Source organism: Falco rusticolus, chromosome 1 (assembly GCF_015220075.1).
Source record: "Falco rusticolus isolate bFalRus1 chromosome 1, bFalRus1.pri, whole genome shotgun sequence".
NCBI lineage: Eukaryota > Metazoa > Chordata > Aves > Falconiformes > Falconidae > Falco > Falco rusticolus.
Window position 1 is genome coordinate 80,062,502 of NC_051187.1, and position 26,573 is coordinate 80,089,074.

General features: G+C 41.9%; 1 protein-coding gene across 1 annotated transcript; it reads right to left on the bottom strand.

Annotated features, from left to right (window-relative positions):
* Nucleotides 1-2,581: 2,581 nt before the first annotated feature.
* Nucleotides 2,582-12,484, bottom strand: LOC119151290 (neuropeptide-like protein C4orf48 homolog). Its single transcript, XM_037395098.1, has 5 exons — nt 12,289-12,484; nt 10,410-10,504; nt 9,987-10,128; nt 8,076-8,164; nt 2,582-3,107 (listed from the first exon to the last, which is right to left on the bottom strand). The coding sequence occupies exons 1-5, from the start codon at nt 12,371-12,373 to the stop codon at nt 3,036-3,038; spliced, it is 483 nt and encodes a 160-aa protein (XP_037250995.1). The 5' UTR covers nt 12,374-12,484; the 3' UTR covers nt 2,582-3,035.
* Between the last annotated feature and the right edge of the window lie 14,089 nt (nt 12,485-26,573).

A 26,573-nucleotide genomic window follows, 5' to 3' on the forward strand; every position in this document is an offset into this window, starting at 1 on the left:
TGATCACTTTCAGACATTTTTCACATGCACAAGTGTTTGCTACTCACGAGTGCATTGCTGCAAGACTTCTTTATGGCATGGGACAGATGATCTGCATATTGAATGGTCAACACAAAGGGTAACTAGGACAGCGTCTTGAGCAAAAATCCAAGGCTGATAGGGCAAGGGTTGAAAGCTAGACAGAACTGGGCTTGTACACGAATCTCTGAGTAATTATATAGCTCCTTCCTGGCAGTAGGCAAATGTTTTGCAGTATCATTTCTTTCCCTTCAAAAAGAAGCCTTTACTCCTCCTTTTGGAGTGGCCTCTGCAATGTGCTGGGCTGCAGAAGCGGGACCACTGGCCTACTTAGCGGTGCCATGTCCTCAGTCAACAGGGAAACCCAGAACTTCAAGACTTGCTAAAAGTGTTTGTTTATAAGGGATAAAAAGGAATGGCTCTACGGAGCACAGGGAAGTTTATGTTATGAATTTGGGAAGAGGCTTATTACTACACATAAGAACAACTGCACCAGATCACACCAAAGATCCTTCTAAGACCAGTATCTTAGCTTTGGCACTGACTGATAGGAAATGTATAGGGAAAAACATAAACCTAGGTCAACTGCAATGTCTTCCTACAACACCCTTAACTTGCAGAAACTTGTGGTTCAGGAATCTTGGTGGTTTTATATTTAACAGTTTGCAATAGGATTTTCAGGAATGAGTCTGAACAGCTGCTTTTTAAACCCACATAAATTTTTAGCATCAGCAACATCCTGGAATGAGGACTTCCACAACTGAAACACACAGTAGATCAAGAGCATCATTCTCCTGTTTGCTCTGACCCTGCCTCCAGCTGGTTTCATTGAGTGCACCCCACTTGTTTGGGAAGGTACAGCAAACAGTCAGTCTCTGGTCATTCGCGGTTTTATAAACTTCTACCATATCCTTCTTCACTCACCTCTTGTCTAGACAGAAGACCTCTAGTCTGTACATTACTTTGGACTAGCCTAGCTGCTTTTGTCACCAGTTTATCTGGTTCTGCTGTATTCATTTGCTCTATAAAAATAGTCTTGACTCTTGTCACTGTGTCATATTAAACCTGAGTTTACATATTCAAATCCTTCAAGAGTTTCTGTTTACTTGCCCGGAACAGATATTCTGGTTGCTGGGTGCAGTTCCCAGACCTCCCTAACAATCTTTCTTTAGAACTGGTGGCATATTAACTGTTTTCTGCACTCCTGCTATTTTGCTGGGTTTGAACAAGAGGTAGTACAGAACAACCGTTCACCTAAAGGAAAATAGGTGAGGTGGTCTTCAAAGGAGCACACAGCAATTTCCACTAGGAAATCCCTGGTTGTAATGGATATTCTGCAGACTTTAAAGGAATCTTTTAATATTTTCTTAAAAAATTCACATTCTGAGGAAGAGAATGAGAAAGTTATCCCCCTTTCCCCATCTGTACCCCTCCTGGCTGCTGCTTCTTGTGGCAACAGGTGTTATGTCCTCAAGGGAATTAGGAAAAATAACATCAGAATCCCCTCTCCAGTTCACACTGAGCTTCTGCACTGGCCTGTATCCTGGTTCCATGCAGAAGAACATGCTGCACTTCTCAGTGTGCAAGAATTGGTTTCCCAAGCCCTGAGACAGGTTTGGCAAGCCACTGAGGCTGTCTGTTGTGTTCCCCTACTCCCCCAGCTGTCTCTTACCATACTGGGACTGGCAGAGCAGTAGTTGTTTTTCCTCTCTCGTCCACTTCCAGCAAAGTCCCACCAGCTTAGTTAGACAAGTGAAGCCACAGGCAGGCACTTTCTTCCAAATTAAGCTGAAGAGAACTTGGCCTTCAGATGTCTACCTCCCACCCATTCCCCAAACCAGGTCAGCACCTCACAGTCCCACTGTTGGAGTGGTTTGAGACAGCTCTAAACCATGTCAAACAAACTCAGAGCACCTACTCAAACTGCTCAGCCCAGTTCAGACTTGTGAGTGGACAACGTATCTCAGAATAAAGTAGTAGAGTTGAGGATAAAAATAATCTCAGCTTTCAGGTGCACAAGTCTTTCTTCACGCCTGAAACAAAAGGAGCAGCTTTCAAAGGCAACTACAAGGAAAGACCAAAATATTCATAGTTCAGTCCATCACAGAATGGACCAAATATACATGACCTTATCACTGCATTTCACCTGAAGTAAAATAAGGAGGACTCTCATGAAGAAACTTCTTGGCACCGCACAGAGCTTTCCTTCAATGTGATGTTGAGCAGTTGCTGTTAGCAGGATTGGGTACAGCTGGAACTGGCAAGGCTGCCTAGTCATACCCTTATTCTCCTTTTTCTACTCTAGCCACTTGACCTGCTAAGATAAAGCTATTTAGAGAAACAGTGGGTTAAGAATGGAGTGTCCAGGGAAGGAGGGGAAGAAACTAAAGGTTTGAATTAAATAAGACAACACTTCTACACAGGGTATCAGAAAACTCAACAGTAAGATATAAACTGTTCTGGTCCAAGTACAGCACACATAATTCCTCATGACATATACTTCATCACAGCTGATAGAACTATAACATGCCTGAATGTGGTCACAGTGCAGACAACAAACAGAAAGGACTTCCATCATCTTTAATACACAGGCAAAGCCTACAGAGACCACAATGTCCTATCTCAATATAATTGGGTAAGTTGCCACAGATATATGTTCATATTGGAGACAAAGAATAGCTGTGAATGTCTCTGGAGCACTGTTGGCCATGTTTATCTTGTGGGTTACACTTGGCCAACTCTGATTCAAAAATCAAAGCAGGTAAATTTTTCCCCCGCCCTAATACCAAGTAAGATTTACTGAATTGAGCCCTTACTGGCAACCCAGCGGATGTGAAAAGAGGATACTCTTTAAAAAAAAACAACAGAACAGACAAATATAGAAGACACAGCCCCCCAGTTTCCTCAGTACATTGGGGCTCACATGCTTGCAACATGAACTCCATAAAGCTGTATTTTATACAGCTGCATTTTAAAAACCGCTGAACAGGTGATACTCCTTAGCTGGCCTCCAGGATTCAGTTCAGCAGATTTGCAGTTACACAGTCGCACAGATTTCTCTTTTCCACCTGAAGAAGCAGAGTTTCTGTCTATAAGAGGGGGGAACAAGAGCAACATCAAAAAACAAGTGTCAGCACTGTAAAACTAATTAGGTCCCAAAGAAAAGTCAGTTTTACTTTTGTTCTAAGATTTGGAATTGATTGTATGAGATGAGGCTTGAGTTAAATATAAGAGTTACTGCTTACTGCTCTGCAAAATAATTTAGTTTCTGGATGATTAATTGGCATACCAACATGGCAATACTTCCCCTGACATGGAGAAATTCAGTCCAGTACACATTCATGTTTTTCACATTAGTACATTCAGTATATGTCTGGGCATTGTTATTTTTGTTTAAAGTTACTTTTCTTTCTTACAATCTTACTTTCTTTTTACAACTGCACAAACTGGAGCATAAGGTCTCAAGTTCATGAAAGCCTTAAAAAACCACCAAAACCCTGTCAGTAATTTTACTTAAACACAGACTCAAACAAAAAATTTAAAGTATTTCAGCCTGGACTCACTGCTGAAATTTATACAAAGGAAGTAAGGCATAACTTAATCATGGAATCATAGAATGTCTCAAGTTGGAAGGGACCCATAAGGATCATCAGGTCCAACTTCCTGCTCCTTGCAGCACTACTCAAAATTAAACCATATGATCAAGAGCGTTGTTCAGATGCCCCTTGAACTCTGACAGGCTTGGTGCCATGACCACTTCCCTGGGGAGCCTGTTCCAGTGACTGACCACCCTCTCAGTGAAGAAATTTACTTCTGTTTTAACTTCTGCTTCACTGTTGTTACCGTTAATACACTGTTGGAGTCTAAAATAGACAGTAGGTGCTGAGCTGGCACAGAGCTGTCACAGTTCAAATGCGATGAGATTGCTGGCTTCTTTAAGGAAAGGGGTCCCAAAATGGTGGAAGCAGTGGTCTCCCAGTTCAACTGGCATTCATCAGTATCAGGAAATCACTGCTGCCCACAGGGTTTTTTTGGAGCAGCACAGGTAGATTTAGAACTTCTCAGAGCTGGAGCTGACCAGAAAGGCCTGCACCCTCTCAGCCTACCTGTGCAAGAAGGGGCTGAGGACCAGGGAAGGGACAGAAGGGCTACATAAGGGAAATGTGGGAATCCTTCCTCTCTAGCACACACACACTTTAGTTTTTCTGGATGTTTGGAGCACATGGCTTCAGCAGATGCACTACAGAGCACAGAGCCATTTGATTGTATCTTCATCTCAGTTTGTCTATCATGAGCTGAAGCTGTATCTGAGAATCAGTCTGATCCAAGAGAGGATTTCCTCCTTGTCATGGGACACACTAGCTGCGTGAAGTCCACTCACCAAATTAATCTCCACTGGTGTAACCAGAAACACAAAAAAAGGGCATTATGAAGACTCTCAGCTCTAAATGCCAGTGAAATCCATCCTTAATCTTCCCATCTTGTGATTTTTGTGTGACATGGCATTGTCATGTGATTAAATGCTGTGTTTTAAAAGCTGTGTTATCCATTGACCCACATCAGCTAAAGACACTTAGAGCAGAGCTGGGCCGAAGCTTCCTGCTTAGTACCTGTCTTCTGAGTACAGTAAAACCTATCTATTTGTCACATTTTTTCCCCAGATAAATCACTAGACACAGCCGTGTGGTTCTATATTAAATCAGGTATCGCTTTTGATTGTTTCAGCTACTCTGCAAAACTGGAAAGATCTGATGAGACTTTGCCAATCACCTCAAAGACACTCAATCACTACCTCCTAACCATCTCCTTGACATCTTTTGCAATGGCTTGAATAAGGGAGGTTGACAGTATGCCAACAGCATTGGAGTTAAGCCCCAAGGCTGCTTACCATTTCATATATCTTTAATAACATTTTCAAGCCTTTGTTGTTACTTTCATGGGCACATCTAACTTAATATGCTTTGAATATTCCAAATAACCATTGACAGTTTAGAAAAGAATAAAGAGCAAAATGAATGGCCCCAAATACAGTTTTGCTGACTGTTTGTGAGCATGATCACATAACTATTTGCACAGAGATTTGTTATTACCCCCTGGTGGGTTAAAGCACATTTTAATGAAAAACCAACCCAGAAAAAAACCCAAAACAAAACAAACACTCACACACACATTCCCCTCTGGGGGAAGGGGGAGAGGGGGGGTGGCCGAGAGAGATTAAAAAACCCAAACAGGGCACAGTCCAGATTCTGAACCTACAAAAAAGCTTGTAAGTTCAAGCTAAAAATGCAGTTCCCAAGTTCTTTGAAGTTAATATACAATGTCCACTGGTTAACTCTGAAAAATGGGTTGGAATCTTGAAAATAAGTGTCTATAGTGCAGATTTACAGTGAACTGTGTAGCCCGTGGACTGGATCTGTTTTACAGGATTTGTTTTATGGCCTTCTCCCTGCTGGCCTCTGTCTTGAGCCACTTTTAGATGCAGCAGGGAGCTGGCTGTGAACTGGCTGAATGGTTTTGATGGTAGCAGCTCCCTCCTAGCAGAACAAGAACCTACTCTTCAGTTCATGATCAGAGCTGCACCTGCCACACAGTCCGCTTTGGCTGAGTGGTAAATTACAGATATCCCCAGAAAAGATTGCCCAGAGTTGGTAACTGCTGTTAAAACAACTAATCCAGCCTGCAGCCTGCTCCAAGGGGCCAGCAGCAACGAAAAGGTAGAAAACTGTATGCAGGGGGACAAACAGATCTGGCACACACATAGGTAGTAGCCAGCTTCTTAGAGGTGGTCTGTGACCCTTTTCTTACTACATGAGCAAAAAGCAGCCAGCCTGTCAATCAGTAAGTGATCATCACATCAATGCAGGTTACAAACATGCCTAGTCTTGTAAAAGGAAGCAGATATAGCCTATGGCCCTCATAAAAGTGTGTGACCTATGCTAGAGTCAGTTTGCTTTGTGAGACACCATGCAGATCAACACAGGGCTGAATTAAGTGTGAAAACTCTTGAGTTATGCAATAAAACTATATGGTTCCCCCGTACAGAACTGCAGGGTGAGATTTGCAGAAGGAATTAAATGAGAATTTCCTCCCTAAGCTTCTGGGAATCCCTCCCCCTTCAACACAGTTAGGAGCTCCTTAGTCATCATCGAAAAATCATGCCTGCAAACAAAAGAGAGTTTTTCAAGGAAATTAGTGTCTCCAGTGGGAATACTAACAAAGGAAATTGTATTTTCAGGGACAGAAACATTTGCCCCGCTAAGGAGCAAAACAGACTAAAATAGTCAAATGTAAAATATATATGTGGCTGCAAGCAATTGTCTTAAAACTCCTAGTTTGCATCAAATTGGGCCACAGCTGAATAATAAAACTAAGACTTGAAACACGGTTCAAAGGCAGTTCCAAGTCTTCAACTATTAAATATTTCCATGTCTTTTGAAAACGTAGGCAGAATTCCTAGCTTAATGACTGGAATAGGCCTGTCCTAGTCCAGAGGTACTAAAGGATCTCAGTGTGGATTCAATTATTTAGATTTTAAAGTGGTAAGGAAGCAACAGGGTTTTTTTGGTGAGAATGTGTCATGGTGTCACATTTTCAGGCATGCTGTCAAATCTACAACTGTGAAAGTCAGTAATAGGACATTCCTCTCAACCGAATGTTTTTTGTACTCTAATTTCCTCTCCTTGGCAGTCTTTTATTTTTTAAAAAGTATTAAAATACAGTTGCTATGTTTGGGGATTTTACTGCTACTCCTGCTTTGGATATTTGTATTTTATAAAGCTTCTGTCTTGGTCTGCAAGCTGTAGTTGTTGTAAAGGTCACTACCATAGCCAGTCAACCAGAGAAGATTTTAGTTGAGATATTTTCAAATCAAGATCTAGAAATCCTGGTGAAAAGTTCAAAGGTTTGTAAAAGAAGAAAAGGTGTGCTAGAACTACTTTACAGCACAATCTGAACATCTTTTTTGAGCTGTATACAGTGCTCAGCACATGTATTCATTAACGAGATTTCTTTATGAAGAAGCTCAAAATACATTGGACCTGCAATTATTGAACAGATCTTGTTCAATTGTAAATGCGCTACATACTAATGTGGTTGTGCTGGAATGTTTGTTTGGGTTTTGTAGTATGTCACAATTCAAGTCATCTTCATTCCTGCACCTGCATTTTTACCTAAACGTCATGGACCCTCCCCAGAGTTACCTCCAACCATTCTTCAAAGATGCCAGTTTGCAGGCTTTGAACTGTGAGCAACCTTGACCACAGATTAGAAAATCAAGAAAGTTTGAGTACCTTCTGTTGAAAAATCTGTGTAAGAGTGTAGATATAGCACTTCAGCGAAAGGGAACACAGGTGGGGAGAAAGTTACCCTCCTGAGACACCAGTATCTGACAGCAGCTGGGATACAGCTAGTCACAGATTGCAGGTTGCAGCAGCAAGAGACAAATTCAACTCCCCTCACAGAAGGAAGATACCAACCTTGGCAAATTCTTCACACTGACTGCAAGCCAAACAAGTTTCATTCCCTATGCTGTTCTACTTTGTGGCATTTTTCATCATTATGAAATCAGAGCAATGTCAAAAGTATATACATGATGATGTTTCCTCCCTTAACTTCTCCCTATGGGTAAAAGCATATGCAGGGGAGTATTTTATTTTAGCAGGCTTTTTGTTTGAACTGGCTCTCTCCTTTTGGGTAATAAATATAAATGATGCTCTCACCTTACTCTCCCTAACATAAAAAAAAAAATAAATGTGTGTGCTCAGCATTTGGAATGAGAATAGAAACACTAATGGCTGTAACTCTGCAAGAGAAGGACAGAGGGCTGAGGACTGGTAGTTCACTCTTCCCTAAGTGGTCTTAGTGTCCCTGATACCCCAAGGCAGAATAATTCCACAGATTATTGCATAGAGAGATTAAATGTAATTAACCAGCCTCAGTTTAGAAGATAGAACAGTACAGTTCATAGTCTTATTCAAAATCCTTCCCTTTATCTACTTTTACCCACAGCATTTTCTTCCATATAAAAAAAAAAAAAAAGTACTTTAATGTTTCCTTACCCGTGTGTCTAGATTATATGCTGTCTTCTTTAAATCCTGCAGAGCCCTCTGCATGAACTCAAATGCATGGCAGTCAACACAGGGACGACCTAGGAGAGCATTTAGTAGAGCATCTAGTAAAGAATCATGACTATATGGCATGAAGTATTAAGTAGAAGAAATAAACAGTGATTCTGAGTATGAGGAAGAGCTACAGGAAAGAGTCCACAGAGTACTGATGTATGTATGCTTGAACAATCCAGGTTATTGTAAATGGTCCACCATGATGGTCCACACAGTCTCTCAACGACAAAATAATTACTTGAACAAATTTGCATTAAAAATTTTCTTCCTCCTTTATTGCTGTTTCCCTCATCCTTCTCTTGTCACAGTTCATAGTGTGGAAACACTAAACCCATAACTTGAGTCCTTTCTTTTGCTCCACCAACCCTGAGCACATTTTCATCCTCATCTTCACATTTTTCAGAAATTACCTCTGAAACCATGAACCTGTTCCTTGGAAAATCTTGTCTTCTAATCTCACAAACTTGAGCTTAAATAGAAACCTAATGGAATAAAATTGACTGCAATATCACAAAGACAGATCACTTAGTCTCTAACTTTAAATATGATACAGCTTTGTCCAAAGCTAGTAAAGCAAGGAGCAGATAAACCCAGTGCCCTGTCATTAGTGGGCATTGCTGATAAGCAGAACTGCTGCATTATGGACTAAATCCAGTGTTTGAGATAGTATTCTGGTATCTAGATATCCAGACTGAAGGTCACAAGGTTTGCTTTGCCTTGATTCTCATGTAACACAAAGCTGTGCCCTAACAGATAGCAGTACTGAGACAGAACAAATATAGACATGATGAAATGTCTTCGAATCATCAGGTTCTACATCTGCTCTTATTTGCCTCTCAGTGCCTGTGCCTCTCTGACAACTTCATAGGAAATACTGCACAAGTGAAGAAATTCTGAGCACAGGTTTAGTTTGCTCTTTGAGGTCTGGTAGGGAAGAAAAGATGAAACCTAGAGTGATGTTGGAAAATCCTGCAGTGTCTGTCAGCCTATTTTGCAGACACTTGATATTTGACTGATTACTACATGCCTCTGATAAACCGGAATATGAGCTTCCAGCTCATGATCTGTGTGGTAACCAGCAGACAGGAGTTCTGCCTGCTGGAGAAAAGGAGTCTGCCAAATTCTTTAACTGACTAAGAAAAAGAAAAAAAAGATCAAAAATAAACATTGAGCAGTATTAAAGACCTCCCTTCTTACTGTTGTACCACCACCCAACCTTAGTGTTCTTATATTTGCACCAGACAAAAGGAGAGGACAGCATTTTCCACATAAACAACTTGATACAAGGAGCTGTCATTATGACATAAAATAAACTCAACACTGCTCAGTAAAGGAGAATTAGGTGGTTGAAGGCTGCAAGACTAGGTATTGACAAAGTGTGCTTTCTTGGCATCTTCACTGAGAATTTTTTTAATAAGTGTATTATCATACTATGTTTTTTAATAAAAAACAACAGTATACATTACCAAGAATGAAAGATGTAATAAACAGTCAATGTCAGTTGTAAAAAGCAGGTCACAATAATGTCTCTGAAAAGCAAACAGTAATTCCTGGCATAGAAAGGGTTAACACAATGAAAGGGCTGTACCAAAGAAAAGTTGCAGAACCATGGCAGATTTCAGGAGAAGCAAGACAGCAACAGGCAGGAGACATGGGTAAGAGAGTGGAGAGCCTTGGATGCAGGAGAAAAACAGCACTGGTATGCTATCAGGTTGTGGGTTTAAAACAACATGAGCAAGACACATCCAATATCATTTGAATTATTTGGACAAGCTTCAGTGACATGAAGTCCTGCAACATTAAATCTACAGTACAAGCTGTATGAGAGGACTTTAGGGTGGTACATACTTTCAGCTGGTATGGCTGTTCCCGCTTCTTGATCAGATCTAACAGGCTCCGTGAGCAGCAGTGCAACCACAAAAACTAAAGGAACTGTAAGGACTGCTCTTCTCAGAAGGCACGGTGCCAGCATCTTGGAAGAGGTGCTTCTCTATTTATCAAGAGACATAAATAAGTTTGTGAGGAACATTACAGGTACAAGGGTTTTGTTACAAAGAACTTAATGTTCCTGATGGCTAAAACATTGGCAGCCTTCATTTGAAAGAAAAAAGTATCGGAAGGTCTAGACCATGGACACAAGTATTCTATACTTTTCCAGTGGTGCACATAAAACCCAGCTGAGAGAGAATGTCCATAGACATGAAGGAGAAGATCAGAAGTCTCTAGGCAGTTTTTGGTTTCATTTGCAAGCCAGGATGCTAGCAACTTTACCTGCTCTATGACTCCAATCTTTTGTCTAACTACACAGTCCCAGACTAGCACATGAATCTGGACAGCTGGTTCACTTTCAGACCTTGAGATCAAAACTTTAGAGATTACAGAGGTGGCTAAAATAGACCTGAACCTGGAAATGAGGTTTTTTACCCTCTGGCTTGCACCATCTTTTCACAAACATCATAACTAAAGGTAACCATTATATAACTAAAGGTAACCACAGATCATAAAAACTTACTCCTTTATGGAAGTAGCTGAAGGAAAAGATTTTTATAAAACCTCTACAAATTCATAGGCAGAACTTCTAATGGTAAATGCATCAGAACTCTTTGCCCTTTTGTTTCCCCTCCTAATCTGGGCTTCAGACCTTTATTTGCAGCCATCCATTTGTTCCTGAACATTGCAGCCAGGCCACACCATGCCCTGAACACGCACGTTGTACAGATTGGTCCAGCAACAACTCCCCTTCACACAGAGGGAGAATTGTTTTGTAAGTACACAGGTTTCAAATTAAGTATTTTCCTGATCCAACAGGCAAACTGTTCAGGACAAGAGGGAATGCAGGAAACTTGGACTGGGTCAAGCTGCAGCTGTCTATCAGAGACTGCAGTCCAAGCCTCGAGGATCCTGGCAAACTGCTAGGGTGGTTCTTAGTTCAGCTTAGTTTACCTTCCATTCCTGTACATTCAAATGGAAGAAAGAATCAAATAAGGTTAAGCTGTAGCAACACAATAAAATCCACATGAAAAATGTCTTTAGGTAAACCTGGGAAAGCAGGACAACATTCTGTCTCTTCCTGATTTTTAAGTCAGTGCATACTAAGCAAAAGATGTTGCATAAGAACTCAAATCTGTATATACTGAATGCAAAAGTACAGCACTCCCGAAAACAGCTTGTATTTCACATTTGGAAGGGCAATAGAGGGAAGCAGGAACAGAAAGGTTTTTCCCCATCTTATCACAAACACAGAACAGAACAAGCTTGCTCTTCAATATATGCAATCCACTGTTTCAGACACAACTAATCAGATGCTGCAAATTCTGCACGAGCACTTGCAGCACGTGCAAACCAGCCATTCATCCAGGAAAGGAGCATTATACACATTCCCCTCCTGTGCACCTCATCCTAAACATAAGAGTAAGGAATGGTTCAGAAGCAAGAGACACACACATACATCTATACTCACAGATATATTTGAGACCAGACACACACAAAAAAAGATCTGGTAATGTAATTGCTATAACCTCAGAACTGGATTTTCTATCCTTCCCACTATTTAGAAGTGATCTGATGTGATCCTTTTTCTTACTTGAACAGTCCTTGAAATAAAGGGATTAAAATCGTAACAAGCGGGTTGGATTTTCTGTTTTAATTAATGGTGATCTGCAGTTAAAACAAGTATAGCCCAAGACACCAGGTTTTGCAACAGGATACAGCAGAGTATCTCTGAATAACAGTAAATCAGGGCAATACCAGCCTCATTTGAAAGTACCTAACACAGACGCCTCCCAATCAGTAGAAGCAGAGGCTATTCTCACAGGTGACTATGTGTGCCTCAATGGTTCAACAAAACAAAGCAGATCAGCTGTTAAACTTTTTCAGGCTACCTTACACATCACCCACTCCAGCACCCGCTCAGCTTCATATGTGAGCCCCCTACAAAACAATCTCTCCCTGAGTACAGCAATCACCTTAGATCACATCTAACTGCTGCCTCTTAGTTATTCCGTGGGAATTTGCTATCTGTGAGAAATAATCATGACAGGCTTCAAGGGTGGTCTCTCTCTGCAGTGCAACTGGGAATGAAGACAGATCTGTGCATGGACTTCTGTGAATGAGAAGTCACCCCCTCTAACAAAGGAAAAAATATCAGTACCTGATCTCTCTCTTGTCTCTGTGATGGTCTCTTTGAAATGGCCGCTGCAAACTGCTAACAGAACAAGTGCAGCATTTCTGAGCATGTGCACTGTCTCTTTTTAACCTTCTCTGAAAGAGGTTATTACTATGGGGAGATTTCTGCCATGGCAACAATGCAGAGCACTGCAGCACACAGCACAGATTTAAAGAGGAACAGGCTGTGTCTCCCAGGACTTGGGAAGGATGTTTCTGCTTCGACATGCAAGTTCCAGCAGCGACTTAACTGCTCCAGGTAAGGTTTTTAAAGCCGGGCCATTTGATTCATCCTCTGAAGCCCACTGAATGTTTTTCTCAAAGTCTGCTTAGCTGGATGTGGTGCCTGATTCAAATTGCTTCCCTACTGCCTGAAAATAACAACGACAAATGACACCTGCTTTATGGGCAACTAGGAAAAACCATGGGATCACACTCAGGAACTGCAGGACATGTCACAGGTGAGACTTTGGTGAAAGCCAGGAGTTGTTCAGTCCATAGTTTGCCATTTGAATGGTTTTGAGTTACAGGGATCATAACCACTCATGCCTGCTTTCCTGGGTGTTTCTGCGATCCCAGTCCCAGAGCTGCCAGAATGGCTGCAGGAGTCCAAACTGAGTAAACTTCACCTCCCTTTTCCAGCCTGCACCTCTGTTCCCCTTCCAATGCTCCACGAGCTGTACTCCAGGACAACTCTGACAGCACTTGTGCTGAATGCAATACAATAACGGAGTGCAGATGATAAAACACTTCTTTCAAAGCAAAGCTAAATTCAGGGGTCGCATCACCCCCTAAAACACATTTCCCATCACAAATTAGACACCAGCAGTTCTTGTTCCAGAGAGAATGAGCACAGCTAAGAGCAGGCACAGCACTGAGAAGCATGCACAGACCTTCAAAGGGACCGTGCTCTGTGTTTGCTTTAGCCGGTTCAATAGGGACTCAGTCTTAAATGCTTTTATGGTGAAAGGTGGGGGCACTCAGTGTCCACAAAGGTCAGGCACACAACCTTTATTGTTTTCATGAGCAGAAACTCCTTTTCAGAATTATGACTACATTGCTGGTTAACATTTTTCTTTTCAACATGCTCTATAAACTTTCTATCCTGTACAGCCCTAGGGGAATGGTTTGCTCCCATTAATTCAACTTTTTAAGTAAGATGTAAAAATTTCACATGCTGCTGTATGAAGTCACAGCATCCATAAGCAGAGTCAAGTGGGGATTAACTATAGTACTGTCATCCCTATACATCCAAAAACAGAGAGAAGGGGAAAATAATTTTTAGAAGCTGTTCTTCTGGGCAAACAAGATTTACCATTGTTCTTGCAGAGATAACCATACAGGATTTGGTCTGATTAAGTATCTGCCTATACACAAATTACAAACGCAGAACTTTATTCTCACACCTTGGCCTCTCTTCTTGAGAAATAACATAGATACTAATTCACTTACACACACACACATCGTCCCACCCCCCGCCCCCCCACCTTTTCTTAACCTGTGCTCCTGATCATTCCCAGTAAATTTTACCCTGTTCTCCCAAATCCTGTCATTTCTTTATCACAACAGTAACACCAAGCAAGCAAACCTTGGAAGCCTGAGTGTTATCACTGATACATTCTTCTAGACCCATGCAATGGACTTCTGACTCCCATTAAATAATTTTTTAAAAATCTGTTTCTGCCATTCTCAGCTACCAAATTCCTTGCTCTAAGCATATCATACCAGCTACTGTGATGTCCCTTCTTTAGCCTTGTCCTAAATCTGCTTGTCCTGCAACGAACAACTTGCTTTTTAGCATTTTAACCATATGTCGTCTTTAGGCACTTCTCCCCGCTCTGTACTGTGCTAAGCACCATCTTTCCTTTTCACTGAAGCTAATATTTTGTCATCTGGAAAATATCAGTTCACCAAGAAGATCTTCTACAGAGGAGGCAGAAACCCCATTTTAGGATACTTTCACTTGAAAATGTTTTGAAAAAAATTATTTTGACACTTTTCAAACTGACAATTTCTGGCTTTCTGCTTCAAAATTATTTCCTTTTTAAACTAAGCTTAACACAGTAAAAATACATTTCATGCTCAGTTCATGAAATTGCAGAGTGTGAGCAGCTCTTATGTTAAGGGTATTGGGGAACATTCCCATGAGAACATTACAACACCAACAATTTCCTTATTTCCTTCATGCACAAAGCATGGGTGGTACAGATACTAGCCCAATGACACCCTGAAACTGGAAGTACAGACCAGAACTGGGACTACACAGCACCTAGCACCTGCACAACAGCCCTCAGTGGTGATTTCACTGGTGTGCCCAAAGTTGCAGTGGTGGTCATGTGGCACCTCTGGCTGAGCGTGAAAAGGGACATTTGGGTGAATGCTGGAATTCCCTGACTCCCCTGTTGCCCTGAGGGACCATTCATGAGGTAAGCAGAATTTATAGTCTCTTTATAATGAAGTTGAACACAGTGGGGTTTTTTCCATATCCCCACCAGCTAAAAAGCATCAAAGCACAGTTTCTAAGATTTCAATTTTTCATCTTGATAGCACATGTTTTTATACTGTAATATTTCTGTGGGACTGAGAGAAAAGCTCAGGCCTTCACCTTTAAATCTTTTCGCTGCTTGGTCTCTCCTTGGCCCTTAAATCTAGTACTCTGTCATAGCAGCAAACTTTCTTCCCTCACTAAAGGTAACAGATTCTGTCACTTCTCCTGCAGACACTTTTACTCTTTCTCAGAGTCTGCCCTCTAAATTACGGTAAAACTCCCCCCACAAGGTAGCATCTTGTCTTCCATCAAATCCTCTTTTAAGCTTTACCTCTGCTGCAAATCCTACAAAGCGATGCTGCCTGGCAGAGCCTGGGGAGGAAGCTGGCTGTGACTGCTGATGGTATGCAAATGTGCTCGTTATACCAATATCTTGCTGCTTCACACCTCTGGCTGAGTCCCTCTCTTGTCATCCCACCATAATACCGGGGCTGCGATAGCTCGAGGGCAGGGACTGTGTTTGCACTTGTTGGCACAGCACCACAAGGCTGGAGTGTTGATTGAGGCCTTCAGGCAGATGTGATGAATAATAATATCAAACCACCTAAAGCTGATCTCATTGCCCCACACTCTGATATATGAGCTATTCATAAAGCAAGACTCTTACTCTTTTCCTTCCAGTTTAAAGCTCTTGGGAAGTGTCAGAGTGACCAGATTAAGAAATTAAGCCGTCCTTTTTTCCCCAAAAAGGTCTCACATATCTTGGTAGCAGCAAATAATTGCAATTGTTCCTCCTTTCATTTTCCCTACCAGTAATTTTAGGAATAATTTCCTTGTCAGTAACTCCAACTCCTGCAGTCCCTATCTGTCTAAGTATAGCTCACCTGAAATCATTCTAGACCCCAAAAGTCTTGAGTTTCAGTGCAACACTGAGGCTTGGCTCAAGTCCAAGTCTGACTTTTCCACACAGCTCTTGGGGAGACCTGCATTGTCAGAATGACTTACTGCTCTTTGGATGAGATGCTAAACTGAGGTCAAATCTTTCAGCATCTCTCTGGAAGTTGAGAAGCATTTAAAAATCTCATGACAATATTCAGGAAGGGTTAGCATTAGCTGAGCTATCCTTGGCTTGCACTGTCCCTCCTGCACACATATCTTTTGGAAATAAGCTGCACTCCAAGCTGTGTTTGAGCTATTTCTAGGTACATAATAGTTTCAACTTTAACTAGTTTGCTAAGTCCACAGGGATGTTTTGAGTACTTTGCAGCAACTACACAAACACGCACATGTAAGAATGGGCTTTGAACTGGAGGGGGACCAACTGCTTTCTTTCCAAGCTCCCCATTCCAGAACCAGACTTCAGAGTCCAGGGGCCTTTTCTAACATGGGCAGCCTAGAAAGGTAAAGAAGAGATCTCTCAGCTGAGAAGCAGTGCACCATTAGCCATTTTCCTTGCAAAGGCTGCCTTGAAAAATAGCAACTGAGGAAGCTAAAGGAAATGAGATTGCTAACATTGGAAGGTTATCAAGGACTGGTTTTCCCCAAAAAGATGTTTATTATCTAAAGTCTGCACAAGGACTCTCAAACTTCAGAATCCAGAAGACTCGCAGTCAGGGGGCTCCAAATCCATTCCCTGCTCTAGGAATCAAGTCCTCTGCAGCTAGGACACCGATCCAGGATAACTTTTATGACACCAATACTTGGATCTCATTGATAATAGTTCTGACATTAAGATCTCTGTGATTTAATGGCCTAAGGATGATGTATCTTCATCCATTTACGTCTGAAAACATCATCTTTAACCCAAGTTCATGTTTACAAGATATGTACAAGCTGACAGATGCGGCTTCTCCTTTTTACAATTTTTTTCCTTTCTACAATTGCTGTGCTACAAATTGCAAGCTGGTTAGTGCAGCACTATCTTGATGTTGCACTAACTGTGATTGCACAGTTTCCAGCTAAGAGCTTACTCATGTCTGCCTTCAAAATGTCTTTTGAATTAATTTCTTATTTGTGATCCAGGGATGTTTTTAGACAGAGTCCAGTGACAAATAAGGAATTAATATTCCTTAAGTATCATTATAGTGGTCACGATCTTGGCTGAGATACTGGAAAACAGACCTGAACCACCATGGCTAGTTACAGTGTAAGTGACTGAGTCAAAAATCAGTGATCAGAGCTGGGACACACTCCCACCCCCAGGAAGTCTAGAACTTGATCTAGGCAGGGATCAGATTGTAACACACAGTAATTAACAGATTTCACTCCCTGGGTCCTCAGGCTCACCTGGCTATCATTCTAGAAGAAAGGCACAGTGACCACCAGAGCAGAATGGGTTATTTGTTCTCTGGAGAGCTTTTTCTAACTGTTGGCAAAAAAAAGTGTATGTCTACAACACTTAAACAGAGTAGGTTCTTCTTCTGAAAGAAAAAATATGAAGAATTCCTAGTCTTATTTACTGAGTTACAGTTAGTAGTAGCAATTACTGCTAACCTGTGTTTGCACCCCCAATGATGTCCATATGCACTGCAGGGCACATCCCACACTGGAGGTGACTGCCTTCCTATGCTCCACATCCAGTCCCAGTTTCTAAGCAATGCATTCTTTGATTTCTGGCATCTTCGGAAATATCTTTGTTTTCTTTCGCAGTCATCCACCTGGTTGTGTTATTGGCTTTCACTGCATACTGTTGTAAATCACATGAATTTATGCAGAAAGACAGCATCTAGGGTCTAGCTAGCACAAGATCCCCATCCAGGTTTAGGCAGACAAATGCATGGCAATGCTGCTTCAAGACTGTTCATTCACTGTTCATTTCCAGCACTTGTTGGAATACGTGAGGCAGATAAATATCTCATGCCCCAGCAATATCAGAATCATGAATCACAATGGTAGTTCTGCAGCTCTGAGACAGAAGGGCAGAGATTCATCTATAACTCATTTACCAATATGAGAAGGAGATAATGATAAATTTAATATTGGCAAATAGATTGAAGGGCATGTGAGGAGCAGCCCCACATACAGGTCAGATTGAAGCGAGATTTGCGGAGAAAAGAGCAAGCATGGTCATGCAGGATGCCAACAAAAGTGGGAAGATTAAGTTAACAGCAAAAGTGGTATGAGATAAGAAAGTAAGTTGGGTAGGGAGAGAAAAAGAAGGGCTAGTTTAGCTGGAAAAGTGGAGGAAAGATCCATTTTCTTAAACCTTTCAAGTCCTCAGACAAGGTTGGTGTAATTGTGATGCACAAGAATGCTTTATATTTGGAGGTGAACAACAAATAATTTTTTTTCTAGACCCTCTCAAAAATGTCAATAATGATATATAGCACTCTGAGGAAGAAACAGATATCCTGACTTTGAAGGTCTAAAACCGATGCATGAACTGTAGGAAGAGTATAAGGACACTGCCCAGTTGCGTAGGGATGGGGTCAGGGAAGCCAAGGCGCAATGGAAGCTGAACTTGGCAAGGGATGCAAAGAAAAATAAGAAGGGCTTCTACAGGTATGTCAGCCAGAAAATGAAGGTCAAAGAAAGCGTATACCCCCTGATGAGCAAGGCTGGCAAACTGGTATTAATGGATGAGGAGAAGGCTCGTTAACAACTTTTTTGCCTCAGTCTTCACTGGCAATCTCTCTTCCCATACCTCTCAAGTGGATGGACTACAAGACAGGGACTGGGGAGCAAAGTCCCTCCCACAGTAAGAGAAGATCTGATTCATGACCACCTGAGGAACCTGAACGTAAATAATTCTGTGGGACCTGATGAGACGCATTCCAGGGTCCTGAGGGAACTGGCTGATGTAGTTGCCAAGCCACTCTCCATGATATTTGAAAGTCATGGCAGTCAGGTGAAGTCCCTGGTGACTGGAAAAACGGAAACATTGCACCCATTTTTACAAAGGATAGAAAGGAGGGCCCTGGCAACTACAGACCTGTGAGACTCACCTCTGTGTCTAGGAAGATCATGGAACAGATCCTCCTAGAAGATATGCTAAGGCACAAGGAGAACTGGGAGGTGATTTGAGACAGCCAGCATGGCTTCACCAAGGGAATTCCTGCTTGACCAACCTAGTGGCCTTCTATAATGGAGTGACTACATCAATGGACAAGAGAAGAGCTACAGATATTGCCTATCTGGACTTCCACAAGGACTTTGACATAGTCATCTACAACATCCTTCTCTCTAAACTGAAGATATGGACTTGACAGGTGGACTGTTCGGTGGATGAGGAATTGGTTGGATGGTCATAGCCAGAGGGTAATGGTCAATGGCTCAATGTTCAGATGGAGATCAGTGACAAGTGGTGTCCCTCAGGGCTCTGTATTAGGACCAGTACTGTTTAATATCTTCATTGATGACATAGTAGGATTGAGTGCACCCTCAGCAAGTTTGCAGATGACATCAAGCTGAGTGGTGCAGTTGACAAGCCTGACAGATATGATTTCATCCAGAGGGACCTGGACAAGCTCAAGAAGTGGGCACATGTGAACCTCATGGGGTTGAACAGACCAAGTGCAAGGTCCTGCACCTGGGCTGGGGCAACAGCTGGTATCAATACAGGCTGGGGGATGGAGGGTTTGAGAGCAGCCCTGCTGAGAAGGACTTGGTGACACCGGTGGATGACAAGTTGGACATGAGCTGGCAATGTGTGCTCCCAGCTCAGAAAGCCAACCTTATCTTGGGCTGGATCAAAAGGAGCATGGCCAGCAGGTCGAGGGAGGGGATGCTGCCCCTTTGCTCTGGTGAGACCCCACCAGGAGTGCTGCATCCAGTTCTGGAGCCCTCAGCACAGGAAAGACATGGACCTGTTGGAACAAGTCAAGAGGAGGGCCACAAATCAGAGGGATGACCACCTCTCCTACGAAGACAGGCTGAGAGAGTTGGGATTGTTCATTTCAGAGAAGATAAGGCTCCAGGGAGACCTTATAGCTGCCTTCTAGTACCTGAAGGGGGCTTATAAGAAAGATGGGCAAACTTTTTAGTGGGGCCTGTTGTGATAGGACAAAGGGTAATGGTTTTAATCTAAAAGAAGGTAGATTTAGACTAGATACAAGGAAGAAATGTTTTATGATTAGGGTGCTGAAACAGTGGAACAGGCTGCCCAGAGAGGTGGTACATGTTTCATCCCTGGAAATAATCAAAGTCAGGTTGGACAGGGTTCTGATCATCCTGATCTAGTTGAAGATGTCCCTGCTCATCGCAGGGGTGTTGACTAGGTGACTTTTAATGGTCCCTTCCAACCCAAACTATTCTACAATTCTATGAACTATAAAGTATTGCTCAAGTGATGTAGACACATCGTAAGGAATGGGATGCCATTATGCAGCTTTGTTGTACGGGGTACTCTCTAGACATGTTCCATTACCATGACTTCTGTGGATTATTGTTTTAAGAAGTTTAAACCCCAGCAAATCAAGAAAAACAAGTTTCACTCTTATGCTGGAACCTAGAACTGTCAGGAAGCTGTAAGCATGTCTGTCTGATAGGTGAATCTGCCTGCCAAAACAGCTGAACACTTTTTCCAAAATTCAGCAATGCCTGAGTGGGAGTTGGACAGGTACTTATACAATTTTAATAGCTTCAAACAGTGCTTATGTTTAAAAGCATGAGCAGGTTATTTACAGTGCAGCCAAATTTTCAAGGTGAGGAGAAAGAGAAGTCACAGAAGATATTTTACTAAGTGCTTAGAGATGTGCACAAGACAGTATGGCAGCCAAGAGAAAAATGAAAGAGGTGTCTGTCAACTAAGCTCTTCCCTTTCTGACTTTGCCTCTGCTCCTTTCATATACTCCTCTTGTCTCTTATGCAACTTCTGTTGTAATTATTCATTTACTCTGGCTCTAAGCTCTTTGTCTCCCATTTGACATCCTTTGCTCTTCCAGCCCCTGATATTCTCCTGCAACCCAACGCTCAGCTGCAGCATGTGAACACTGACCTGTGGTTTGGGCCCTCAGCTGAGCGCAGTCTAACGACACTCCAAAGGAAGTTATTTGTGCACTTCTCCACCACCTTATCCCTCTGCCAAAATGCTACTGTTCTCTAGTGAACATTCTCTGGGTGAAGCAAACACATTGGCTTCTTATCCCCTTGTAGTTGACAGTCTGGAATGCTATGCCAAAACGGATCATAAAGTGCTTTGTAAAGGACGACGTGGAGTGTCACTGATTGACTACATGCTTATCTCATCTGCCAGAATTAGCATCAGCTCGGCTGGCTTTCTGCTCCTAACACAGCTAGCTCCAAGCAGTGCAGGCTGTAAACAAATAAAGTATAGATGAATGTAAAAGAAAGAGACATTCCTGTTTTTAAAAGTCACGTAACCACCCCAAGAACTTCAAACATGCATGGAAGTCTCTCAAAACACTGTGGAGATAGGTTCCCTGAGATCAGTCAATAAATTGATATGTTGGATACTGGGACTGTGCTGAATCAGTGCATATCGGCTATTTGGGGATAGTAAGACACGTGTCCCCTTTTTTTAAAAGGAATGTTATAGGCAGGGGAGGGCTGGGACAAAAATCTGCCCAATCCATCTCCCCAAAAATAAGAGCTGGCTCCAAGTCACACCCTCAGCCATTAGCAGGAGGCCATAGGAGTGCTGAAAAGGCTCTCACTAGACGTTCTCCACCAATTCCACACTGAAGCCCATCTTACCTTTTCTAGGACTTCCTACTTATTTTTAGGGATATGGGAAAGACAAGGCAGTAACCACCTGGTTATTCCTCTCCATTGCTTCTGGATGAAGATTCCTCAACAGGGAGGACTGCCTTGTCCCCAGGAATGGGGTTAGCCCACAGTACCATCCTGCATTATTTTAAGTACTGTATTTGAATCTGTGATAATGCACAAACTACTTCTCATCTCCACATCTCAAAAAAGGAAAGAAAAGAACAAGGCAGAGCCCTCAGTTGCATAAATACTTTTCTCTTGCCAAGGAATCTTCTCTAGGCAAGCATCCTGCATTTTTATCCCAGAGAACAGCATCCTCTCCTCAGAAAACAGGTATCTTTAACTTACTTTGCCACTACAGTCTGGACATTGCAGCAGAAAGGAAAAGAGATTATGTGAGGCTTAAAAGATCCAATTTTTCAAAGCATAAATTCCGGTGATGTCTATGCTAATGGTGTACTTGTGATATGCTAATTTTGCTCATGAGCAGCCATCTCTCAAGAGTATCTAATCTAATATGACCCTGAATCACTATGGGGCAATGGGTTCACATCTAGGGCATGTGGTTGTCATATGGGGAGATTTTTTAATAAGCAATTTGAAATAAATATTTTCAAGATTTACAAAAATATATATTCTAGTGGATTTATGTCAACTTTACAATATACTTGAGGCAAAGACAGGTTTTCAAGTAACATTAGTTGAAGTCTCCTTTTGACAAAGAAATAGCAGGGCTCTCTACAGTGTTTGAAAAAGCATACACTATACATGGCAGATAAATGTGCCTACAGTATATTAAAGCTGAGTTACAGCTTTTATCATGATATTCACTTAACCTCTCCAACTGCTATTTTTTTCATACACTGTCCCAGAAGAGAAGTTAATTTAGGGAAAGCACTTTAAACAGAATTGATACACTAGTGTGAGAACAAAACAAGCCTACCATTCCTCACTTGTTCCAGTAGGTTTTTTGAGCCTGAAACACTCCCACTTGGCTCAGCTGTTTTTGTATTTAAACTTCAGGTTTTGAGTCAAAAACAAAAAACATTTGTTCAGCAATTTTAAAGCTAGAAGTATTTAACATTTTTCCCTTGATGTGTAAAATTTGATTCACTGCCCTGTTGTATTGATGTTACTGGAGAGGCTTTACACATGATTTAGAAGAGAGATCAGCATTGCAGGACACCCAAGATGGCAAGTGGGCAGACAGCATGCTGTTGGGCTGGCGCAGGGCAAAGAGCCACAGCTTCTTTAGAGAGGCATTTGTGAGAGGCAGTAGCTGTCAGCTCCTAGTTCAAATTGAATCCTGGGTTCAGCAAGAGCTGCTGCCTTCCAGAGAGGCAAAGTAATTCCCATTAGCCAACCAGCTGCAGGACCTTGTTTCCTTGAGAGGCAGGATCACCTGGTTCCAGCCAGGTTTCTGCAGGAGTATATACCCTCTTTCTGAGGGGAGAAAAATTAAGCACTTCAGCAGTGTAACCCTCTTTATCCTGAACCTCAGGAGTGCCTGTCCTCATTATTATCACTTAGACCTGCAAAGCTGCTTTTCTGCTCCAGGCTTGCAGGGGAGGGGGGCAGGGGCAGGGAGAAGCATACATATATTCTGAAATTTAAAAACTCTGAAAGGGAGGAAAATATTTGCTATTTATTATCAATTATTTTATTAGTTGGACTCTTTCTACTTAGTTTTTATTTATTGGAGAAAGTGTCAGATCTATTTTTTTTTTAAGCCTGTAATTAAGCACAGTCAGGAGTCATTAGATAATTCAAAAAGCCTGCTGTTTCCCATTAACTAAGAGCAACTAGCAAAACAAGGGGTTTTTTTAATGGACTAGGCCTAGCTCTAAGTGTAGAAGTATCTTGGCGGGCAAAGGCACACACTATACTTAGAGATCCCATCTTCATGCTGTAGAATGCTGTAATTAATTCCCTCCAAACTGGAGTTGAAAATTGCCTCTTTCCAAACACTGAAATTAACAGAGGATTAAACTGTCATCTTTTGCATAAAAATGGGCTTTGAAGATTGATTGTGCTATGAGTCACCTTTTATCTTGAGATCAGCTATTTATATCTCATGCAGGTTGTGCTTTTTTGCTAGCACTTCATCTAGGTGGGAAAAGACTGCATATAGTGGTGTGGGATGTTTGTGAATCAGTGAATTCTGGCTTTTCTATCTTCTAACCAGTGTTATGTTGCAAATGTCACTGGAGAAAAAGAGAAGAGTATGAAGCTAGCAAAAATGGTAACTCCAGTATAAAGAAAATAGAGCCTTAAGACCCCATCTTCCTCCGAGACAGGCAAATGTTAAAAAATACCTTTGTTGCACCAGCAAAAAAAAAAGACATAAGAAAATGTTTGGGCGCTGTTCATGTCACACCATACTATGTTGGCATTTCCATTTGACATGCAGACTTGTCAGTTTTAAGTGTAGCTGTGAACTACAGATGCTTTTAAAATAAGGGATAGAGGAAAATAGATTCCCATTCAAAATAGAACCTGTGCTAGGTCTAAAAAGGCCTGAAATTTACTAGTCATACAGACAATTTTTCAGCTGCACTAACACTGAGGGAGGGAGAGAACATACTGAGGTGCTCTCTGTCCTTTATCTTTCAAGCTGGTTTTGAAATCTCCAAATGAAATATTTCCTCAGTTTCTAGGGACCAGCTGTTCAACAAGTGGTGGGAAATGGAGGGAGCAACAGACAAGCAGCTTTGAAATCTGCTCATACTGGCATGGCTGAATTGTATTCACTCATCTTTCCAGAAGCCACTGAACCGATGCACTCATGCAGCAAAATGGAACTGGTACATTCATATCCTTTTCACCTTGGTACTTGCATAAAATATTTGCCCTACCTTTGCTGTTCCTTTGGATGCCCATTGGCCTTTTATCTATTTACCAAAGCAGGAAGTACCTAGTAGGACTGAGTTAATGTCTGACAGATCAATAGTATTTGCCAGGTACTATTGGCTTAGGCTTCCTAACAACCACTACTTTTAATGAAAGTGTTAAGATCTATAGGTAGGTGTTCCTTCTGAAGTTACACCACTGAACTGAAATTTAACCCTTCACATTTCCAAAAGTCAATCAGGCTGTCATTGAAACAATGGAATAAAATCACCAGTCCTTGATCTATTGCTGTTTCTATTTAAAGTTGATAAACAGTTGATTTCACATAAGATCTCATCAGCATTCCTTAGTCAGCATGATTGTTTCTGGACTTCCTGGCATTCCGACTAACTAAGCAAGCAAGTTAAGGTTATTTAGGAGCTTACAGCTAGGATGGATGGAAAGGGAAAGTAGACAACATGCTGCCACCTTTTGGTTACAGAAACAAGAACAGGTATTATCTGGACAGATCTATCTAGTGGAAATTAAAATACATCTGTGCTTGTTTTCTGTAACAAAACAACCCCAAAGTCCATATAATGCAAGGTGCAACCCTTCATGTTCTAAACTGCTGCTCTGAGTTTAGCTCACATTTCACACTTGTTCAGTCTTGTTTGTGCTCATTAATAATTACCAATCAATAATTAATAATTTCTCTCATTTAAAACATACAGGCTTGAGTTCTCTCACCTAAAACTAATGCTTTGCAACACTAAACTGACTTAAGGAATAACTGCAGAATAGAAGGTACAAGATCTCATGAATTAGTAGCTTGTAGAAGTAGACTACTGCATGTCATAACTCCTGTTTGGCTATTTATAGGGACGCACATAGTTAAGGCAGCCTGACACTTTCATTACTAGATTCGTTATCAGTATAATTGGCACGTTACAACTTTTAACCTTAACTGTTCGAGCGAGATTTTCTGTGCTGGCAGGCTGCTGAGGACCTGAAGGGTATTTTGTTTCCTTGCTTATTAAAACATTGGTTCAGCTGTCTTGTGAGAATAAAAGATGGAAGAATGCCCATCTTAATAAAAGAAATGCAAGATTGTTCTGTTAAAAGTTTGCATACCTTCTAGTTTGATGCAGAGCATTGGAATTTAACAGATGAGCTATCTGTATCAGGGATGTGCTTCTCACTGCTCAGATGAGTCACTGCACAAATTTGGGCCAAGTGGCAAGCCTTTGAAAATCCCAGTTTAAATATGTTCTGTAAAGACTTAGGGGAGCTTGTGAGCTCAAGTCCATGAATGCTCTGTTACTCCCAGCTCCCATGTGCCAGAGGCTCTTTACATTTACTGTGCATACAGATACACTAAGCATGCCCCACCCCGGGGCACAAAAATCCATCAAACACTTGATCTTCTGTTTTCCGACACTGGCACTGAGTTCTCAATCTCTTCTCCTAGCGTATGGGTAATGTAAAGGAGGATCTCATCTGCCTGTACTGCAGAAGGGACAGGAATTCTCCAGTCACCATCGAAGCAGTGTTGGTAGCCCTGTAATGCTCTATACCAATGATCCATTAGTCCTTGAGACCTGAAGCCCCTGATAGCCTACAAGATCTAGCTCTGGGAGTACTTGATAGGGTGCTGAGGGCCCCTCAGGTGGAACACCTGGACAATATACCCTAAGGGTGTCTGGCTGTGAGATCACCTTACAGGACACTGCTCAAGCCACCTGTGCAAACTGCACTTTGGTGCACCTCCCACCCAGATTAGCCCCAGTCACTCAACCATGAGCAAAGCTGTGCAGCAGACCTGAACTTGGCCCTTATGCCACATCATGCCGTTGTTACACTTAACACCTGGGTGCTTGTATGCAAAATGTCCCTGTCTCAGGGAAGACTTGCAGTCTTGCAGACGTTTAATGTACTAATGGTGCCACCCTACACTGTCTGCTGCACCACACTCAAAAACTGGCAGTTGGTGTGCACCCTTGTACCTTGAAGAGTTCTAAGCTCTCCTGCCATTTGGAAGAGTATCCAGAGGACCACAGACATGAGGAAAACCACCAGGAATTATCTTGTTTCTGCACTGACCACTTACTGACTGTCTCAGCAGAGACACTCAACAGCTTCACAGACACTGTCATATAAAGATCAAGAAGCTGAAGGAGACCTACAAGAATTGTTGGTAGGGATTTTGAAGGAAAACAACCCCCACCCATGTGTTATCACTTTTTCAGAGAGTTTAGCTTCATCACCTACCAGGAAAAGGAAGA

Coding starts and splice junctions, on each gene's coding strand:
- LOC119151290 (XM_037395098.1), bottom strand. CDS start 12,373: ATGCTCAGAAATGCTGCACTTGTTCTGTTAGCAGTTTGCAGCGGCCAT. Junction 10,505..12,288: donor AGAGACAAGAGAGAGATCAG/GTACTGATATTT, acceptor TAATCTCTAAAG/TTTTGATCTCAAGGTCTGAA. Junction 8,165..9,986: donor AACAGCCATACCAGCTGAAA/GTATGTACCACC, acceptor ATGCTCTCCTAG/GTCGTCCCTGTGTTGACTGC.